This window comes from Clarias gariepinus, chromosome 24 (assembly GCF_024256425.1).
Source record: "Clarias gariepinus isolate MV-2021 ecotype Netherlands chromosome 24, CGAR_prim_01v2, whole genome shotgun sequence".
Taxonomy (NCBI): Eukaryota; Metazoa; Chordata; class Actinopteri; order Siluriformes; family Clariidae; genus Clarias; species Clarias gariepinus.
This window is the reverse complement of record NC_071123.1, coordinates 22,966,865-22,990,565: the sequence shown is the minus strand read 5'-3', so window position 1 is coordinate 22,990,565 and position 23,701 is coordinate 22,966,865. Positions and strand designations below refer to the sequence as shown.

Below are 23,701 nucleotides of genomic sequence, written 5' to 3'. Positions count from 1 at the left end.
TTCTTAAATCTCTTCACTGGCTCCCTGTTTCATTCAGAATTGATTACAAGGTTGCCCTTCTTACCCACCAGTGTATTTATGCGGATGTCATTGTATTCAGTGGAACAACGTAATATATGAAACAGAAGAATATGTCCCATAAATAGAGTAAGGGGCATCCTCTAATGTCTCGCTGAAGACCAGGATTAGATACTGTACACAGGGAACACCGGCCATGGGGATGCACAAGTTACTGTATTGGATCCAAGCCAATGCTAAATGCAGAGGGTTGCGTCAGTAAAGGCATCTGGTGTAAAATCTGTCCCAAACTAAATGTGCAGATCTAATGATCCACTGTGGCAACCTAAAATGGAAACAACAATATGCAAACGTATGATTTAATTAATTTTTTTATTATTTGATTTTTAATTGTTATTTCACAGAAATACTGCACAAATTAGGTATTATACCATTTAACTATATTGTTTACAATTGCAATACTTCTATGGCACCATATTAATTTTATGTGAATATGTAAACACATTATTTGTGAAGTTTTTCAGAATACTTCTTGACACACGAATAACCCCGGGTCAAGATTTAACCTTATCATTCTGTCCGAGAGATAATGTGCTGCTGTAACAATCGTGATGAAATTGGACTCTATTTCCCTGCCAGTGGATCACATGACCAATATTTGCATTTCTGTTGATTGTCATTCTCTTGGAAGTTAGGACTCAGAAATGTTTTTTTTTTTTTTTTTCTAAAGCAAACCTAAGTTTGATCGAGCTGCCTTGAAGCACCACTGAAGCCTACAGGGATACTCACAGCATGCACGTTCTTGAAGTTCTTAAGTAAGATTATCAGTAGCTGACCAGTACTGTAGATGGCATTGAACGCATTTGCATAGGAAAAAGAAAGTAAAAAAAAAAAAGAAGCTCACCTGCCATTTCCTGAACGGCAGCTACAGAGTGAGGTAGGAATAATTTCTGCATAACTTCTAGTGATCTTACAGTAAATTCAGTTTGTATTTTATTCAAAGCCTTTCATTTATATGAACTGTTTTAAAACAAATGTATTATAGTTTGTCTCAAACTGCATTTCTAATGTTGTTGACTATTCTACATAAATCCTTTAATCTTAAAGGTGCTTTTAAATGTAATTTAACAAGGCTAGGTATAAAATAAAACAATACTGTATATATTAAATTATTGTTCTCTTATTTATATCAAAAGCTTTCACATTAGTTGAATTTGGTGACTTTTTATTTTACATTATAATAAATAAAGGTAAAATGGTTTTGTTAAAAAAAAGCTCTGTAAACACATTTGATGTGTTTGTGGATAAAGTTTATTAAGTCAAATCAAAACATTTATAGCGTCAGTGATTTAGAGGTGTTTGGTTTGAGTATATAGCATTGTTGTAAAGTCAGCATTGTAACTTCACCCCTGCTACATTCTTAGAAACATTGTTCGTACCTTTTATGTTTATTCACCGAGCAACATATGTGGAATAGAAGTATTCCTTTAAAAAAAAAAAAAAAAAGTTGCCAGTTACCTTAATCACCTCAGTGTGGTGTTGTTTTCCAAAAAACATTATGTCTCTGATATTGTTTTAGTAGCAGCAAATACTTTATACTAGTATAAATGTTTATACTTGTGATCATGCCATTATTTATTTTTAATTTACACAATTCTATTTATTAACATTGTGTTTGTTTGTTTGTTTGTTTTAATTATCCATTTAGCTGTAGTTAAACTTCTGATGTTTGCCCAGGTTCTGCTCTGATATAGACTTTTTTTTTTTTTAACCTAATATATTTTAAGACATTTCATTTAGTTGGGAAAAATCCTGTGGTATAGTACCACATTATTCAGCTTGAAGGTCAAAACCAAGGCCAAGTGTCGTGCAATCTGTGAAAATCCAGATCCCACCAGTTGCCCCCCCCCCCCCCAAAAAAAAGGGTCCTCATGCTGTACTTCAAATTTAAGAGAAACCAGAGGGATTTTAGAGGGATATCTCAGTATACTTGGTGACAATGTCTGGAGTCACACCATAGTTCTGTTCACCTTTGGAGACTTCCTAGGAAACACAACAGTAGAGCAGTACATTGAGCGTGAGGGTGAGGACCTCCAGTGGCTGGTTGAGAGATGTGCAAACAGATATCATGCTTTTAATAATACAAAGGGATGATGATTCTCAGGTCACACAGCTGCTGGAGAAGATAGAGGAGATTGACTTCAAATCAAAGTCTGAACTAAACATGGAAGATTCTGCAGGTGAGTTCATACCGTGTGTGCTGATGTGTTATCTGCCTTATAATCTCACGCCCAATTTTGCCATTTGGACCACCTGATCAGAATTCAGTTTTCAACACTGGGCCTTAAGGGTAAAAGTTCAAACGTTTTTTTTGTTTTTAACTAATTTATAAACATAATGAAAATATTATGTAGTTAATCTAATCATTCAGTTTTTAGAGAAGTTAGCTAAATTTTCTGAAGGATAAATTTATTCTAGTTTAGATAAATTTTATAATAATTTGAAGGATCACACACAACATTTTTAACTAGTTTGACCAACACCGATCACCAGCCAGGTCAATGAGAAGCTTCAAATATAAAAAAAAGATATATATATAAGGCTATTGATTTAGAATTAATAGTGATTTCTACTATTGTTCTACTTTTCAGCAGTTTCAAACACTCCTCCTGTTCCTCGACCTGCTAGCATGGGCCCTATTCCTTCCAGTCCCCATACCACTATCCCTCAAAACAAACCAGGTGATTAAGTCTAATTTATATGAACTCATTGAAATGTTGAGGGTGGTGGAGAAAGGACTCTGTCCAATAAGCTTCTTCATAAGAGGTTGCTGAAGGGCCAAAGTTTAGTTAACTCAATCTTTGCACAAAAAAAATAGACTAATAAATAAATAAAACACTGTCAAGTATGTAAAAAACAAGTTTCTTTAAGATTTAATATTTACAATTAGACGTGTTGTAGTTTGTTTTAGGGTTTGGGGTTTGGGGTAGATTTATTGTTGGGGTAGATCTGTGTATAAGTACTGTATAGAGCACAAAAAAATAAGTTGCACTTTTAAAATATTTTGTAAAAAACAAAGTCCTGACTCTTGCAGGACCACTGGAGTAAGAGTTGAGTAGTAGTGGCCAGAGAATACAATGTAATTATGAAAAATATAAACAGTTGTATGTTATATAACTATAAACACTATAAAAATATAACTTTGTTAGTTAAATACTATTAAACTATTTTCTAACATTAAGGTAGGAGTTGAGCCATTACAGAATTAAATCTTCAATAAAACGTACTGTAGAGCAGAAGGACAACAATGGGTAAAATGATGATGATGATGAAATAATAATAATAACAACAACAATAATAATAATAATAATAATAATAATAATAATAATAATAATTAACCTCCTTTTTATCCCATGGCACAATAAAGTTGGTTTAGTTACTACTTTTGAGGCACCAATTTAAAGAAATAATACTAAATGATACATGATAATATGATATATAATGAGTTTTACTAAAACAATTTGTATTACAGTTCTGTGGACCAAACTTTGCCCTATACCTACACACTTATATTACAATTACATTTAACTTTCTAGAAACATTCCATAAAGCTTTAGTGTCTTACTAAAGAAATTAATGTGATTTATCATATTCTTCAGTTAGAGAAGAATATATGTGTTAAATTTCTCTCTACCTATCTTTATATTACATTACATTTATTACATATCTTTATCTTTATATCATTACAGGGAAGGTTTCTGACTTCGAAGCCCAGGGCAATCTTGCCAAGGATTTCCAACGAGGTCCTCCCATCATCCAAAAACAGGTCGGCAGGTTAACTGGCTGTGCCTAACTGGCCTTAAATATGAATGTGTGTATAATCCTGTGTGGGAGGTCCTGCTGTGGGTATAATAAGTAGTGCTGGATAAAAGAATGTACCCACACAAGAAAGGAAAGGGCTAATCCAAATAGATATTGTCCTGAATGGGCACAATATTTGATTTATGTAAAAACGATTTAATAAAATGCTACTTGATTCTGAAATAAAATGACACTAACTTAAATATTTGAACAGTTTTCAGCCCGAATTGTTCAGCAACTAGGCTATTCCAATATTTAAATTTAAAAAAATTGATATAATTAGAGAAATAAAAAAGTGGTACAGTATGTACTGTATGTATGTCAGGAAGATTCACAGGGCCTCTGGTTGATACCGAGATCCCACGAGATACAGCACAACAGCTGTGCTTTCATGTGGGTGTGTGTCTGCTGTCAGATAAGGAGCTTGTATGATGAACAAAAACCATTTATTAAAATGAATGCATAGCATTCATTTATTCATCCTATTTAACTACCAAATGTGGGTTACTTTACTTTCAACTAATCATTTAATAATTAAATTAATATAATGATATTGCAAGTTGTTCGAAGCCAAACATAATAACTGAATGAGTGGGATTTTTAAAGTTTTGACAAGGTGTAAACTTGAGTGATGGAACTGTTAAGGAACTGGCAGAGCCAGGATTCACAAACCACGCTGACACTGTTGGCATTTCTACCTCTAGGATTTTTTCCTGGTGTTTTCAGCATGTCAGGAGGCATTATTATTTTTAAAACCATTAGGTGTAGGCTACACTAACTATGAGGTTAATCACAGTAGTAATATGGATATTTGGACCACCAACCACATACAGTTTCACACTTCCTAACTGTAATCTTTTTTTAAGGTAGATGCAGCAGCAACAGAAATATTGTATTCTGTACCGTACCACAGCACTCTAAAATCCAAAGGCAATAATCACATGAGAGGAAGTGCTGCTGTACTGATATCAGCATGGCTGTGATGTGGTTGCAGGCATGAAGGCACAGCTTGAGTTTTTCCTCTGCCAGCACATATCCTTACATGACTGTCAGAACTAACTAATTGTAACTGGCGAAGCTGGTGACCAACAATAAACAACCGACATTTCGTGTAATTAAAATAAATGAAACAAATTTAAATATTAGCCAAAGATAACACAAGTAAATACATCATGCAGTTTTTAAATTTACCTTTTTGACTGTGAACTTTTTGGAAGGCGTGTGTCCCATTATGTGTGGCGTAAAAGTAACATCACATTTCAGAAAAAGAACATCATACCAACAGTAAAATATGGTGGTAGTAGTAGTGTGGTGGTCTGGGGCTGTTTTGCTGCTTCAGGACCTGGAAGACTTGCTGTGATAAATGGAACCAGAAATTCTGCTGTGGACCAAAATATCCTGAAGGAGAATGTCCGGCCATCTGTTTGTGACCTCAAACTGAAGCAAACTTGAGTTCTGCAGCAGGACAATGATTCGAAGCACACCAGCAAGTCCACTTCTGAATGGCTGAAGAAAAACTAAATGAAGACTTTGAAGTGTCAAAGTCCTGACCTGAATCCAATTGAGATGCTGTGGCATGACTTTAAAAATGTGGTTGATGCTCGAAAACCCTCCAGTGTTGTCGTGAACTAACCCGGGATGATCATAAGACTTAGCGATTAGCGGTTAGCCCTTTGTAGCGTGCATGATAAACCCAAATGCGGAAGCAAGCGAGTAGGCAGGATAACCAAGCGAATTAGTCTAAGGACTCTCACAGAAGGGGAGCAAGGAAAAAAACACAAATTCAAGTTCACATTTTATTTGTCACATACACAGTCATACACAGTACTATATGCAGTGAAATGCTTACACGACTGCCAGTGACCTTAAAAAATTATAAAAGCTTATATATAAGAAAATGAATATGAATAAAAGAAATACAAAAAAAAATTAACTAGTAAAATATGCTGTACAAAAAATACTGTAATAAAAGTAATAACTGTACAAAATAAAATATACTTTACAAACAGAATATCAATATAAGAACTAAATATCAATATAACAGATATAGAAATATAGAAAAGAAAATAGAAATAGAAATTTGTCAAAACAGAAATTTTGAAGTTTTGAAATGGCTGGGGGTGTGCAAATATGCATAAAAAGTGACTTCATAAAGAGTCTTATTTAAAGTGATTTGTGCATTGGTCCATAGATCAAAATATAAATATGATAAAGTGTCTTATTAAAGAGATTTGTGCAGTGGTCCCTAGATGAAAATATAAATATGTAGTGCAAAGTGTGCATGAATTTGTCCAAAGTGGCCATGGATGCCCAGTCAGTGTTGGATGTTACAAAAAGATGGTATTAGTCAGGTGTTGTGTTGTGGTTGAGAGACCCTATTGCCTGTGGGAAGAAGCTCCTCCTCAGTCTCTCTGTGTTGGCCTTCAGGGAGCGGAATTGCTTCCCAGACCGCAACAGAGAGAACAGTCCATTGTTGGGAGACTGAGGTCCTTCACTATCTTCCTGGCCTTGGTCCAGCACCGCTTGCTGTAGATCGAGTGCAGGTCAGGGAGCTCGGTGCGGATGATGCGCTCAGCTGATCGCACCACCCTCTGTAGAACTCTGTCTTGCATGGTGCTGTTTTCAAACCTGGTTGTGATGTTTCCCGTCAGGATGCTCTCTATGGTGCAGGAGTAGAAATTCCTGAGCACCTTAAAGGGCAGTTTAAAGTCTCTTAAGCGTCTGAGGTGGTAGAGACGCTGCGGGGCCTTTTTCACCACGGGGTTGATGTGACAGGACCAAATAGGTCCTGCGTGATGAGAACACAGAGGTATCAAAAGCTGTCCACTCTCTCCACTGGGCTCCTGTTAATGACTGGAGTCTGGTAGTTTCTCTCCTGCTTTGTAAAATATTCCACTATCAGCTCCTTTGTTTTGCTGACATTCAGGAGGAGGTTGTTCCTCTGGCACCATTTCTCCAGATGTCCAATCTCCTCTAGGTAGGCTGACTCATCGTTGTTGGTGATCAGGCCCACCACGACAGTGTCGTCAGCAAACTTGATGACGGTGGTGGAGTTGGTAGTGGCCACGCAGTCATAGGTGTACAAAGAGTACAGCAGGGGTCTTAGAACACACCCCTGGGGGGCTCCAGTGCTGAGAGTGAGGGAGGCTGAGACATGTCTGCCCATCTTTACTGCCTGTGCTCTGCCAGTCAGGAAGTTGGAGATCCACTGACACATAGATAAGCTGAGTCCCAGGTGCTCCAGCTTGGTGGTGAGTGTGGAGGGAATTATGGTATTAAATGCAGAGCTGTAGTCGATGAAGAGAATTTTCACATAGTTCCCCCTCCAAGTGTCCAGGTGAGTGAGTGATGTGTGGAGGAGATGTGAGATTGCATCATCTGTGGAACGGTTTGGGCGGTATGCGAACTTTAGTGGGTCGAGTGTGTCCGGTAGTGAAGAAATGATGAAGTCCTTGGCCAGTTGCCCTTATTTCTCCCCGGGCCTGTGCGTTTCCCGGCTGGAGAGGGCAAATCGCTCTGTGATGCGTCGCCGACCCACAGTAGTCCTTCTCTAAATCACCGCTCCCGTTCTGCAGCAATCAAGGAGGCGCGTCCAAATTGCATGGGTTCTCCAGCTTTGGTGTTAACCATGGCAGGAGGTGGAGATCCGACATGTCCATGGTTGACGGAGGTGACGGAGGTCGAGGGTCGAGAAGTGGTGTGGAAAAAGGTGGATGGTGGTGGCAGGGTTCTGGGGGCTGGCTTTGGACGAGAGAGGAGGCGCTGATCAATCCGGAGGGCGAGTTGGATCAGTCCCTCCAGTGTGGCGGGAAGGTCTTGCCCAGCTAGTTAATCCTTAATCCTATGAGCCAGTCCATCGAGATAGGATGTCCAGAGTGCGGCGTCTCCCCAGAGGTCTGCACGGCGAGGGTGCAGAAGTCAGCGGTGTAGCGGCTCAAGGACAATCCGCCCTGCTGCAGGTGGTACAGCTTTGTGTTGGTCTCCACCTCGCCCGCAGGGTGTTCAAACGTAAGTTTTAGCTGACGGGCAAACTCGTTGTAAAAATGTGCGGTGTCTGAATCCGAACGTAAAACTGCTGTGGCCCACTCAGTGGCCTACCCTGATAGCAGCGAGATGGGGAGAGCAATGCGCAATCGATCGGTGGAGTATTTGGTGGCGTTAAACTCAAACACCAGATCTAATGCAGGCAGAAAGACACTACATCTCCTGTCTGTGCCATCCCATTTGTCCAGTAAGGAAAGAAAAACACCAGAAGTTGGAGGAGGAGAGAGGTGGCGGAGCTGCAACCGCCGCAACGGGAGGCCGGCTAGCCGCGTTAGCGACAGCCTCGCAAAGGGCTGCGTTCTCTTGCCGAAAAGGGGGACGTCCCAGACGCTCCGGCAAAGAGCGGTGAGCTCTCCAGTTAGCTTGCCGATTAACTCGGCGTGCCGGTTCACCACATCACAGGGGTGCGAGTAATCCGCTGGGTTTACCGCTCGAGGCTCAGTCATTCTGTCGTAAACTAACCCGGGATGATCAGAAGACTTAGCAATTAGCGGTTAGCCCTTTGTAGCGTGGATGGTAAACCCAAACGCGGAAGCAAGTGAGTAGGCAGGATAACCACGCGAATTAGTCTAAGGACTCTCACAGAAGGGGAACCAAGGAAAAACACAAATTTACCCGTGTCCTATAGACACACACTCGAATCAGAAATTAAACCGAAGAAAGTGAGTTTTTACGAAATGGCAGGCGAACAATCTGGACCGACATGGGCGAAATCAATGACTGAGCGATGTGATGCGCCATCTTGTCTCCTTTTATGCTTCCTGTGCTGCGACCGTACTACTTCCGGGTCCTAGTGCCGGTCGCGGCGCGAGTGTCTGTGACAAATGTGGCTGAAGTACAACAATTCTGCAAAGATGAGTCGGCCAAAATTCCTTCACAGCGCTGTAACAGACAGCCCAACCAGTTCTTAGGTTTAGGGGGCAAACACTTTTTCACAGAGCGCTATGTAGTTTTGGATTTTGTTTTCTCTTAATAATAAAGACCCTTATTTAAAAACTGCATGATGTTTATTTGTGTTATCTTCAACTAATATTTAAATTTGTCTCATGATCTAAAACATTAAAGCGTGACAAACATGCAAAAAATAAGAAATCAGTAAGGCGTTTTTCAAACCACTGTACATTTTAAAACACTGTTTCAAAACACATTTGAAAACACTGTCTCATGAGTTTGTGATTATACTCAAGAATTCAGTATTATTACTGAAACACAGAGTGACATGGCATTTCCTGACACTTCACAATAAACATAAATCAGAGCTTTAACAGTGTTCAGCGCTTGTAGACAGAATAATTGCCATCACTCGCTCTACATAACAATTACACCATATTGTGAAAAAGCACTGAAGAGTTGACTCGGCCTAGCGTTTAGTCTCTTTAAGCTAACAGTAGTAAGCCATGTTAATGCACACAGCATAAAGACAACCTGACTGAACTGAGAACAGAAGTCCTTCACTTCATTCATAAACCTTCTATAATAGGAGAGAGGGATTTAGTAGTGAAAGAGAATCGAACGGAACGAGATCACACATCTTCCCAAGTCTACTGTGACATATCATATGCTGTCGTAACCAATATATAGACGAGGCAGTAGCAAAGCCCTAGCCCTTTCACATATGACTACTCTTACCTGATTCAGGGCCATGAGAGATGTTATGGGGCGATGCCGGAGATCAAAGGTGATCTCTCGAGACATCTGTCTCCGACTTCGGCGTCGTCACTCAGGCCCCCAGTGCTCCCGTCCAGACCATGCCGTACATCTGCTAAGATCATTAGTACAGCTTATACGGCAGGGAGTCAGTCTGTCTCCTGTATGCACACTATGAGTCTGCTGCAGGCATACCAGGCTCACCTCCTGCAGGAGCTGGATGAGGGAGAGGGAGTAAGCCCTGATGCAATTAAGCAGCTTTGTTGCGCCACCGACCTCTCCATTAGGGCGGCTAATTAGGCCGGATAGTGCCTGGGTAGATCTATGGCAGCCAATGTAGTTGCCTATAGGCATCTGTGGCTCAACCTTGTGTCCTTTGGGGAAAAGGATTGGAAGTTTTAGCTGGACGTGCCGATCTCACCTTCCGGGCCTTTTGGCGGTGCCATCCACGACGTCGCCACCACTATCCAGAGGTTTCAGAAGAACAAGGCAGCATTCTCCAGCATATTCCCTCTCCGGGCTGATTATGTGCATGCCACTACTGATCAGCTCCGAGGTAGCTCAAGGTCCTCCCATCGTCTGACTCAGAAACAGAGTGTCGCTACTCGTTACCCCCCCGCAGAAGCAGAAAGGCTCAGGCAGGCGGAGTAGGCGGCGCTCTGGGCCGCAGCCTTCCTCTGGCCAAGATGTACGCCAAGTTATCATGGCCCGGAGCGCTGCCACCAAAGGCCCAAGTCCCTAATGAGTCCAGGTTGCGGTGGCTCCCCCAAGGGGTTCAGCATTCATCTGAACCCGCATCCCGTTACCGCTCCTTCCAGGTGACCGCAACCACAAGCCTCGAGCTTGGCTCCACTCAGCTCTTCAGGGCCCCCATCACCAGGAAACAGTCTCGTCAGACTGGTTCTTCTAGTAGAACACATGAACGAGTGGAAAGCTCTTCCAGATGTGTCTCAGTGGGTTTCTGCGTACGATGGGAGAGGACTAAAAGATTCAGTTCAGAAGACCCCCCCACCACGGTTCAATGGCGTACTAGGTACACTAGTAAAACCGGAGCAGTCCCAGGTGATGGAAGAGAAGGTCAAGGCTCTCCTGGCGAAGGGGGCTATCGAAAGGATTCCTCAGTCCCAAAGAGAGTGTGGCTTTTACAGCCGCTACTTCATCGCCCCCAAGAAAGATGGGGGACTGCAGCCCATTCTGAACCTGCGAGTTTTGAACCGCAGTCTGAGGAAGTACAAGTTTAATACGCTAATGCTCAAGCACGTTGTGACCCAGATCCGCCCAGGCGACTAATTCGTCACGATAGACTTAAAAGACGCGTACTTCCAAGTCTCCATCCTTCCTCAACATCAGAAGTTCCGAGGCGTACCAGTATCGGGTGCTTCCATTCGGCCTAGCTCTGTCACCCCGCACTTTCACAAAAGTAGTGGATGCGGCCTTAGCCTAGTATCAGAGTCCTGAATTACATCGACGATTGGCTAATTCTTGCCCACTCTGCGGAAATGGTGGCCCGTCATCGAGACTTAGTTCTCGATCACATGCTGGGCCTCATGGCAGCAGCCTCAAGCATAATACCACTCGGCCTACTTCACATGAGGCTGCTCCAGTGGTGGCTCAAGACCAAGGGTTTCTCCTCCAGACGAAATCCGTTCCGCGTAATTCGGGTTTCATCCCATTGTATTGGAGCGCTAAGGGTATGGAAGAAGCCCGGGTTCCTGTCCCAAGGCCCTGTTCTGGGTGCCATGTGCCACCATGTGACACTGACAACAGACGCCTCACGAACAGGATGGGGAGCGATCAACAGGAGTCGCTCCGAACAGGACCTATGGAAGAAACATCAGCACAACTGGCACATGACTGCTCTCGAAATGATGGCAGTCTGGTTAGCGTTGAGGTCGCACTGCTCCTGGCGGTTCTAGAGCGGGTCCGCCAGGGGAATGGTATCTCCGGGTATGGTTCTCGGACATAGTGCCTCTCCTGGACGGACAGCCTCTCCAGCTGCCGATCAGGAGGGATCTATTGTCCCAAGCTCTCGGATCAATTCTCCATCCAAGACCCAAGCTGTGAAATCTATGGGTATAGCCTCTAAAGGGGCGCACCTCATAGACGCTGGCTTTTCCCAGGAAGTAGTCAGAACCATACTTAGCTCTAGAGCCCCATCCACAAGAAAATTGTACACTGCCAAATGGGGGGTTTTCACCTCATAGTGCAGGAACTGGCTGTTGGATCCAGCTTAGTGCCCTGTGGGGGCCGTACTGGACTTCCTGCAAGAGCGTTTCTCTGCTGGGTCAGCCCCATTCACTTTAAAGGTTTATGTGGCCGCCATTTCTGACTAGTCTTTTCTCTGTGGCACGTGGAGGTTAAGCGCCTTCAGTTCACTCCAAAGTACCCTCGTGGGACCTCACCATGGTGCCGGAAGGGTCTGTCTCGGGCTCAGTTTGAACCACTCACGGACAGGAACGAGAAGTGCCGACACTGAAGACCCTCCTCCTCCTGGCCATCTCGTCTCTCCTGAGCGTAGGCGATCTGGAGGCGCTCCCAGTAGCGCTGTCCTGTTTGATTTTGCCCCTGGGCTAGTCAAGGCATTTCTACATCCCAGGCCTGGATATATTCCCAAGGTCCCTACTAGAGTGACCAGGCCAGTGGTGCTCAAGTCCCTTAATTTTCCACATTTCCTGAAGCCTCTCCGCTCTCAGTCCGGGCGCACTCCACCAGGGGTATGGCAGCCTCCAAGGCTCTGGCTGCGGGGTCAACACCTCAAAAGGTCTGCGATGCCGCCGGGTGGTCCACCCCGCACACATTTGTTAAATTCTACGCCGTCAACCTCGACCTGACTCCGTTCTCTCAGGTGCTCTCGGCTACGGCCAGGCACCTATAAGCATGGCAGAGTGGGCATCTCGCCCCCATAGCTGTCACTTCATGACGCGGCTCGAAGTTCCCCTGAAAGGGAACGCCTCTAGGGTTACATCTGGAAGCAATCCCCATAGCTGTCACTTCGTGACCCGGCGTCTCGTTCCCCTTCAGAGACGATTTTTTACATTGATAAATGTCTGTGTTTTTAATTAAAGGAAGTGGGACTCTGATATTCTGTATATTCCTTTATGTACTACAATAGAACATAGATATATTACAGAATATTTAACTATAGATTTAAAATACACAGGGGGAAATGCACATATACTGACATACTGTATATTGGTAAATACATGCAGATATCAGAAAATAGTATTTTCCAATAAATCACAAGATATTTCTGGTTCTTTAGAAGAAGACGAATATTCAATTATTTGTCACATGTACTTTACAGCACAGTGAAATTTCTTCTTTGCATATCCCAATTAGGAAACTGGGGTCAAAGCATGGGGTCAGAGTGCAGGGTCAGCCAGCTTGCGCCCCTGGAGCAGAAAGAGTTAAGGGACTTGCTCTAGGGCTCAACAATGGCAACTTGGCGATACTGGGGCTCAAACCCCCGACCCTCCAATCAGTAACCCAGGAACCTACAGCCTTAACTGACTGAGCCACCACTGCCCAAGGGGCTACGGTGAACTAGCGGTATATTAGTACAATGCTACAATATACAGATTTACTGTGTGTGATAAATAATTGTTGTCTAGTTTTCCTCTTTTTATTAAGACACACATCAGCTGTGTTTTAACCAGAGTAACAGTTACTTTCATATTTTTACATGGAACAATTCACATTTGTAATCATGCATTAAATCTTAAATCTCATTAAATCACTATGTATTATTTATTTTCACAGGATAAACCAGAAAGTGAGTATAAACTTTTTTTCTCTGATAGTGATGTGTTGATGCTGCATGGATAATATATATTTATTTATTGTGCAGATGAAATAGATTGGACTGTGCTGTGTGTTCAGAGTGCAATAGCACATAGATATATGAGCATCATGAGCATATTGTAGTGAACACAACAGACTGTGATCGCTGGCAGAACATTCATCATGCTGTTGTCTAATTTGTCATTAGTGTTCTACACACACACACACACACACAAACCTGACCTACACACTGATAACCACATTTTTTCCTGATTCAGATAAAATATGATTAAATATGGTGATGCTCCACATTTTCACTTCTTATTAAGTGACACATAGCATTTCATGAAGTTACATGTTATACATGAAGTTATATAATGTGATGTTATATTTTAATGAAAATATAAAAAATGTAGCTGAACATCTTTGTACTAAAAGCAGAGAGTGATGATTGTTTAACAGCCATTCTGTCATAAAGCATACTTTTTTTCTCTTTCCACACAGCACCTTCAGCATGGGTAAGTAAATAACTCAACTTCACACCAATGATTGAGCCTGACATTTTATATCCTTCTACATGTAATTGATTTTAATTCAGGGATCAAATAGAAACATAAAAATATTTTCAGATGATGTTTATGTGAAGGACTTACATGTGATCAGTGAGATAAGTGAGATTCACTTCCATCAGTCACCATAAATAACTTGAGTTCTAATGATCAAAAGTCATATTTATTAGAAATATGTTAGATTTTTATCCACGTATCAAATAAAAACAAATATTTTCAGTGAAAAGTGAGATTCCACTTTCACCAATTCAATTAAGTTTTATTTCTATAGCATTTTTAACAATGACAATCAGTCAGGTTCTTTCTCACAATGCATCTTGCATGTAACCTGTAACAGACCCCACTGCAAGACTCCATCAGAATCTCTCTCTCTCTCTTTCTCTCTCTCTGAGATCCTACAACAGGAAAAAAATTAATATGAACAAAAGCTTTTTGTTATATAATTTATGTGGCAAAAGAAAGGGCAGATTTAGACAAAATAAACTCTTACCTTTTCGAGAAAAAAAATACATGTTGTGTCTGGAGATTTATTTATTTTATTTTTTTTTTGACGACTGGACAATTTAACTAATAAACATTGAAAATAGCATTCAGCACAATCAGTAACAAACAAACCGGCAAGCAAACAAATAATTAAATAAAATATGGAATACTTGATTTCATTGCATAAGTGTAGTATTTCACTTCATGTTTATCGCTCCTGTAATAATCAGTTTAGTGTTCAGTGATTGTGTTTTTCAGCTGCATTATAACTCTGTGTTACTAAATACAATATCAGTTTAAATCAGCCTCAATCAGCTCAGTGTGTAGTGTTTAGTAATATCACCTCCCAGTGGCACACACACACACACACACACACACACACACACAAACACACAGTGATGTGACCAGAGAAACATGTCATGTGTATTTAACACTTTATTTACATACAGTATGGAGTCATGTATAAAACCTTTACACTGATTTATTCTCTTTCACAGAGAGACAGAAAAGGGACAGAAGAGAAGAGAATGAAAATGGAGGAATCTGCTCTACTGACTTGTAAGTATGGAAGGAGCTACAAAAGTAAACACACCTGTGTTGATTTCTATAGCCTGAAGATCTCAATAATCTCCAGTAAGCATGCAGTCTGAAATTCACAACTTGTCATATTAGTAAACAAGGTATAATTTACACCATTTATCAAAATAAATAAATAAATAAATAAATAAATTAGGATAAAAATTTAGTAGACTTAAATACAAAAGGAAAATGGATGTGACTGCTACTGGAAGAAAATACATCAGTCATTTTAAATATGTAAAGCCCTTCAGGTACTGGAATGTGTACAAATCTATAGTGGTTTAAGATCCAGATTTAGCTAGATTTTTAATTCTGAGATGTATCTCTTTGTTTTTTCTTGGTTATTATTGATAATATCTAATCATTATTATTGATTATAATTGATTATTGAAGCAGTGGTGGCTTAGAGGGCTAAGGCACTGAGTTACTGATCAGAAGATCAGCGGTTCGATCCCCAGATCCACCAGGTTGCCACTGTTGGCCCCTTAGGCAAGGCCCTTAACCCTAACTGCTCCAGGGGCGCTGTATCATGGCTGAGCCTGCGCTCTGACCCCAGTTACGCTGGGATATGTGAAGAAGAAATTTCACTGTGCTGTAATGTATATGTGACAAATAAAGGCTTAACTTAACTTGATAATATCTATATACAGTAAAAACTAGATCAGAAATTGAAACAGAGCTAAAACTCATTAAGCGGAACTGGGGAACAGGTCTAAATCACTAGAACATTACCTGGTTAACATTACTGTAGTGTACAGGTGTATATTTACAAAGGAAAAAAAAAGAATTTAGTATTTAATTTCAATAAAATTGTATAAAGGGGGAGGGGCCAACAATCTAATTAAACAACCAAATAAAATGAACTTTTTGAGAACAGCCACAGAAGGCTTATAGCCAAAACTAAACTATAAAATCTAGCAAATAAAACACAATAGTAATGTATTTGTAGACAAAATATTGGGGGGAAAAGTCTTACTTTGCGTTCTTTGTCCTTTTATCTGTACATACAGTAGTGTCCAGCGTTGATCAGGTGAGTAAAGATTTCTATCTATTTGCTAATGTATAAAAGCTGGATGTTTAAATTTCGACTCTGTATGAGGGAAGTGTGTATGAGTGGAGCGTGTATGTGCTTCCCATGCTTGGTGGGTTTCTTCCAGGTGCTCAGAGTGCTGCTCATAATAATAAATTCCAACAATTAATGAAGATCAGACATTCATTTAAATTGAGATTCAACAGAATAATAATAATAATAAAAAAACAAGTTGTTTGGTCCACTGGTCATGAGCAAACTGCTCCATCTCTTTCAAGTTTGAAGGCTGTTTTCTGCAGACTGCATGTTCAGCTCTTTCTACAGTTGTTGGTAGGGTTTAGATCAGGGCTTATAGAAAGACTCTTCAGAATAGTCTAATGTTCTTAGCCGTTCTTGGGTATTTCTAAACATGTGTTTTGGGTCATTATCCTGTTGGAGGACCCATGTCCTGTGACTGATACTGAGCTTCCTGGCTCTGGAAAGTATGTTTGGCTCCAGGACCCTTGGATAGTTTTGAGATTTTTGCCCAGGACAGATTTAATATACCCTGCGCCTGACACAGCAAAACAGCCTCAGAACATAACCAAGCCTTCTCCATGTTTCACAGTAGGCACAGCAGTCTTCTTTGAAAATTGTGTGTCTGTAAACATACAGCTGATGTAAACTGCCAAAGACCTTTGATTTTGATTTCTTTGATTTCTTATCTGTCTGAAGGACGTTCCTGCAGAAACATTTAATTTTGGCAAATTCCAGTCTGGATTATTAATGATTTACTCTCAACAGTGGCATCCTCCTGGGTCATCTTCCATTACAGTAAGACCAGTTTTGCTCAAAGACTTTCAGAACAATCTTGACCTTGGGGTTCACTTTGAGTCTCTTTGGAAGTTGCCCTTGGCTCTTTGGTCTCCATTCATATTATCCTATGGTTGGTTTAATCTTAAGGCAATGTCCAGTAAACTTGTTAATAATATTTGCAGCTGTAGTCACAGGAATCTTAATCTGCTTGGAGATCTTCTGATAGCCTTTGATATAGTTATGGATAACTTTTTTGTGATCTCCTCAGACAACTCTCTCGCTTGCTTTCACTGGTCCATGTTCAGTGTTGTACCCACTATGGTACCACACAGCAGAGTGAACATCATTTAAATAGGCTGACTAACTGATTGCAAGATTGAAGAAACCTGTTATATTAAATACAAGTCACACTTTAGTTATTATTTGTATTATTTTATTATAGAATCTAAGGATTCTAAGGAGACCAACTAAATAGTTTTTGTTGTTGTTTATAAATATTATTCTGTTGAATCACAATTCAAAAGCCAAAAAAAATTATTAATTGATGTTCATTAAAGTTTTACTTTTTATTACTTTTGTAATTTTTAATTTATTTCTACGGTCCCTGTGCTTTTTTTTTTTTATTGCTTCAATGAAAAGTACCAACCAAAGTTCATCCATGTGTTTAAAACTAAGCAAACACTATTATTGATATATAAACTAAATACCCTGCTGGCCAAAAAAAAAAAAAAAGCCATTTTAAAAGGATCGGATTATTGGGCTTAAAATCCTCCTTACTCACAGTAGGACATAAATTTTGTTTATGAAGCTCCCTTCCCTTACTTTCAGTCAGGAGTAGGACTGCACCAAGGAAAGCGTGAGACATCATTGTTTGTGACACTGAAAGACTTAAAGTGGGCTGCCTGTTACAGTTGGTGTTTTGACAAGGTTTTTGTAGTTTTAAATGGCGGAAAAGTAAAATGGTGAAATCAGTGCATTTTTGTCAAGTATCTTTCATGAGCTTCGTGTCACTCAATATTACTAAATTTCTCTCCTCCACACGCGTCTCTCCTGAATGTCACTCCTAACCAGTTAGGACACCTCCGGAGCTCTTCTACCTTTTGGTGGAGATAGGAGTGATTTCCTTTTTTAAGATTGTTGATAAATTGCTTTTACTTCTTCCCCTGAAAGTAGGACCAAGATGCAGCATCACTGAGAATTTTTGGCCACTTGGGATCGATTTCCTCCTCAGAGACACTTTAGTACATAGCATGAGGATTAATTTTCACACATGAACTCACCACCACACGGTGTGCTGTATTCAAAGCTGAGTGAATAAAATCTGTAATTTTTTTTGTTGCCAAGATAGTGTACATAATTAACATACATAAATTACCACAAACACCACTGTAGCCTGATCTATGCATTGTGACAAAACTGTGAAAACCAAAACCACTGTCACATATTTAGCAATTTTAGCTATCAAAAAAATGTACAAAAAAATTTACATTTATTTTAATAATTATTTTATTTTAATTTTTTTCTCATATCATATGAAATGCGTGTTTAAAGATTTGACCACTCAGTTTCTGAGCGTTTACTGTACACTCAATCAGTAAAACTATCTACCCCATGTCTCCTAACTATGTTTAACAGCCCTCATCAGCAGTGGAAGTATTCATTCCAGAATTGTTTAAAAAATGTGTTGAGGATGAGACCAAAGATGAGTACAGGTAATGTCCCTGATTTATTTCATGTTGCAAGTATGGACAAATCAGTGCCAGACATCCAGATATCATGTCCAGTCTTTTAGGTTTTTATTCATACAGTAGTAACCAGCAGGCAAGAAGATTAAATTACAGGGGAAAATGGAGACTAGTCAATAATGCAAGACAAAATAATTAATTATGTAATATTTTTCTACCTCTACAAACACTTCGTTGAAGATATTAACGATATCATAACAGGACATTATCTTTATATTATGTTCAGGTTTCTGTGCCCTCGTGCTGGTCAGTTTATGTGCAAAGTGACCAAGCTTATGTTTGAGATGGAAGGGGAAGGGGAAGTGCTGTACAGAATAGTGTCCTGGGACAGCTGTCCGCTGGATGGATTGGGCCAAAAGGAGCCTGCAGGACCTCTGTACAGTATTAACTGCCAAAAAGGTTCAATCAGGAAACTACATCTTCCACATTGTGAGACCCGTAAGTTGACTTATATCTAACTTTTATCAAATCATGGTTAAAAAAGAAAAAACACGATTATAAGCAGTTTAAGATTACATTTATGTAAATGACTTAAATATTTTTTATATTTTAATCATATGTCCTGTATGTGCATTTTTTAGTAATTAGTAAATCAGAGCCTCTACATTGCTGTGAGAAAATATCTAATTTATGTTGGTTATTATCTAAAACACTGATTATTAATATGTTACAGGTAAAGATGATGGGAAACTGACCGTGGCACATGTGACTGGTGGTAATGTGGAGATCATTCAGCCACTACAAGTAACAGACACACATGTTATCATAGCTGTTCACAATCTCTCCCGCTTCGGTCTCTTAATGATATTCGGAGATTATCCTATTAAAGCCCAGGTTCTAGTGTTCGATATGAATTTGAAAGGCAAGCACAGGAAAAATAAACTGCACATGCACCTTTTGCCAGGGAATGTGCCAGCTGAAGAGGTAATCTTCTTTAATGAATATATATTTTTATTATTTTCAACATGGTCTGTGTTGATGTCATCATTGGAAATGATAAACAGATTTTGAACACTTATTCCAGATTGTTTACTATTTTTATTTTGGCTTTTAAACTAAATACATTTCATTTTGGTTCCTTTAAAGGTGAAAAAGCAAGAGTGCAACATGAGCATGAGTGCTAGTTGCCAGCCAAACATTGCATCAAGAGCTACATGTGATCTGACTCCTGGTAAAGAATACCGGCCTGTATCTAAAAATACTCACCATGAAATTACAATCCAACCAGAGGTAAGAGACAGGACATACCAGTATACAAAAATCTCAGCATCAGTTTGTCCATAAAGAAACATTGTTGACTTTAGGCATTCATTCTAAAGTAATCTCTTATCACCTGTTTCCCTAGTTTAAGAAGTTTGAGCGTGACTATGGCCCCAACTATCACCCAACATTTGAGGTATTATTTAATACTGATATTGATGAAGTCACTTTAGGTCTTTTGGATGAAAATAAGAAGGAGGTGTGGTCTCGCTTGGTCTTGCTTACAGGTAAGCGTTTAAAACAAACATATATGTGAATGTGTGCATGTTCAGGAGGAGCTGGTATAAATGGTTTGGTACAGCTTTCTTTTAAAATACAAAGACATACGTATTTGCTAAGTTTAATAAGTATCTCAACAACTTGATGTTATTGTGTAATGACTTGTAGTGTCTGCTACCGCTGCTGTCTTTATTATTATTTTTTTTTTTTATAAAAAACTAGTTGGCATCAAATTAACTGTAAAGTCAAGTGTGGGTGTGGGATGATAATAATTTATGGGCAATTTTAGTAGACAGACTGTCATCAAATTGAAATGTAAAGACAGGGTTTATTCCCTGATTAAAACATGCTGCAAAACATGGAAATGAAAAAAAAAGATATAAAATAAAGATCCTATTAAATGAGTAATAGGCCTAGATCTAAGAGTTCTCCAGCAACAGCAATAAAATACTGATTAAAGTAGAATTAATACAAAAATACAAATGATAAAGAAACCTAAATAACAACTGAGGGCATGTACAGTACAGCATTTTTTGGGGGGTTGAAGACTATAAAGCTATATAGGCTGGGCTATGAAGGCGCTTTGTAGCGCCAAGGATTTCACACTCATATTACATATTTCACTGAAGTTGAAATAGTAGTTAAAACATGAAGTTGAATCATATTTTATTAAAGGTGAAGATGGTGCTAATAATGTCGTGCTAAAGAATATTTTACACATGGTGACTGTTTTACAGCACCTCTAAACATAACACTGTTTAACACTGGCACGGCTTATCAGATAAAATGGGTCATGCAATGCAAAATATCAATCTATATCAATATATAACAGTGGGTATGTGTGTAAAATTTTATTCATTTATTTTAGGTGTTTAATTTAAGTAATATCTTGCTGCATTTTGGTTATAGCTTAAAAAGCAAAAAAATCTGTAGTGTCTAAATTTTATATAGCAAATGTGTTTTTTTCTTTTTATCTGATAAAATTAAAATGTGTATGCATATTTATAAAAAACAAAGGGAGAGTAAAGCATATTATGAAAAACTATATTATATCTGAAAACTATGTTTTAAAATAAACCTTTTTTTAAATGTTACATTTATTTGTTTATTTCTTTAAACATAAAAAACACCTTTTCACCTACTGTAGATGAGACACATTTTAGCATTTACTTTATAATTTTCAGAGGAAAAACATTTTATTGGTTATTTTTTCTGTGTTTGTATTGGTGGGGCTTAAACAAGTCAATCAGACATTCGACCTAATGTAACCTCATGTAAGGAAAGACCGTTTCCTGGCTTGTTGCTCAGCTCTGGTGTTTTCTGGTGGGGCGGGGCTTGGTAGTACTGTAGCTCATTTACATAGACACTGAAACTGTTTTGGGAAAAGGAGCTACGGACAAAGCCTTATATGAGGGGTATTGAGAGGACGTAGCAAAATACTGGACATTTAAATGTTTACACACATTATGTAAGAGGTAAATTTGTTCTATTTCTGATTACTCTCTGTTTAAATTAAAAGTTATTATATGGATATGGAGCTTTACTCACTTTTTTCAACAAACTGCTATTATTTTAAACCCAACTATATAAGCGTATAAGCAGTTGGGTATGTTAAATTGGTCAAAAAATGTTGTGTGTCACGAATCAGGTTTTTTTTCTTAACCCACCATGCATCATTGTTTTTTAACTGACAGATGTTAAGGATGAGGTTCTTATATGTCTATTAATCATGTAATGTCAGAGTATCAGGTCTTGTTGTTTGACTTTTTATATCAGGTACAGAAGCAGCTTCAACCACAATCAACACAACAGGTAAGTCTGTCTGATCTAGTCCTAAATCTATTTACAAATTATCCTTAGAAACCAAGACACTTGTAGGTGAACATACACATTTATACTCAGTCACATGTATTGCATTTTCTTAACTTTTATAAAGAAATTCATGCAAATATGTTAGATCTATATAAGTATTTAAATATAATACAATCAACTATTACTACAAGGGCATTGATGGCTCAGTGGTAGATTTCTCACCTGCCATGTAGAGGGCCTGGGTTCAATTTTTCAAAAACGCCCAAACCTCAAATCTAGATAAAATGGGAGGATGGGAACCCCTTCATGGGAGCAGCTGAACTACCAAAAACAACACTCAAATATTGCTACAAACGGAACATATGTTTTTTTTTTTTTTTTATTAAGGTTACTGGTGCATGTACAGTATGTGCATGAGTCTTACAGGTTCATATGATTTGTCACATACCTCAGTAAATGTGGGCACTAAATAAAAGTGAGTGGAATGTTTTAAATATCTTTTTTAGGCATTAAATTTGTGGACACATACAGAGCAGAGCTCATTCACAGAGTTTCTTCAGTAATGGAGATAGCAGACTGTCTAAAAGCCATGGCAATGATGACTGATGAACTGTACAGTAACATTCAGGCAGCAACAACACGACAGGAGAAAATGAGAGAACTGTACAACTGTCTGAACTCTGGAGACGTTAAAGCAGAATTCTATAGAATTCTTCAAGAGAAAGAACCCTATTTAGTTCAGGAACTGCAGTCTGAAATGTCTTACCTCAGGAACACCTAATCGAGTAAATCACCCACACAAAAAAACATCCCTTTGTACACTTCTAATATGTTTTCAATTCTTTGTAAATCAGAACTACATGTGCAGTGAGAGAGGACATGAAGTTAGTTGGTGTGAGAGAAGAGGATGCAGAGGATAGGGTTAGATGGAGGCAGATGATTCGCTGTGGCGACCCCTGAAAGGGAACAGCCGAAAGATAAAGAAGAAGAAGTGAAGCAGAACTATACTGTATAGATACAGATATGTCATTATGGTCATGTTTTCCATGATGTTATTATGACTATAATAATGTATTACATCTTCCCATTATACAGTATATTTATATAATATCACCATCTTGATATTACGGAAAGATTTGTAATAATTATTTTTAATATTTCATTTAAACTTTAGATTTGCATATATTAATATGGATTAAGTATGTATTCTGCGACCTTTTCTTTAGAGAATTGTTATGATAAATTTAAGTAATGTTTATTCCTAAAGTTCAACAACTAAAGAATATTTTCCCCTGATAATTATAGAACAGTGTTGTCTATTGTATTGGTTATAAGAGACATTAAAATATTTTATTTTATTTTTTTATATACAAAACTTTTTTAGAGACTGAAAACATGACATCAGGGTAGTGTTATAATAATGACTAAATAAAATAATAAGAATATTGCCTTTTGCTGCATCATTAGAATGTGCATTAAGGTGGGGTTAAAGGTTTTGGAGGGATTTTATGCTCGCTTGGTTTCATTACTATATTAACAATAAAAAAAAAAGTGATCACTATGATTCATGTTTTTTATATATATAAAATTGTAACATGGTGTAATATGGTCTAGATGCAAAATTATAACATTGTCTTTAATCAGTAATAAAGTCATTCATTCTGAAATGGTGTAAAAATGGTGTCACAAATATTATACGTAGAATAATGTCTCAACTCTTTACCTGTAATAGCACATATTATTATCAGATTAAGTTAGCAGTATTGTCATCAGCATTGTGATTGTTATTAGCATACTTTATTATACTATTAGTATATATTCATGTGTGTCTCACACAGTGTGTGATGTGTACACAGCAT

At 38.8% G+C, this 23,701-nt stretch overlaps 1 protein-coding gene across 1 annotated transcript; it reads left to right on the top strand.

Moving 5' to 3' along the window:
• The first annotated feature begins 11,069 nt into the window (after window positions 1–11,069).
• On the top strand, window positions 11,070–20,098 carry LOC128511937 (uncharacterized). Its single transcript, XM_053484986.1, has 9 exons — window positions 11,070–11,449; window positions 11,537–11,643; window positions 12,264–12,415; window positions 18,442–18,518; window positions 18,778–18,989; window positions 19,225–19,475; window positions 19,638–19,781; window positions 19,897–19,947; window positions 20,084–20,098. Exons 1-9 carry the CDS (start codon window positions 11,070–11,072, stop codon window positions 20,096–20,098), a joined length of 1,389 nt encoding a protein of 462 aa, XP_053340961.1.
• Window positions 20,099–23,701: the final 3,603 nt, after the last annotated feature.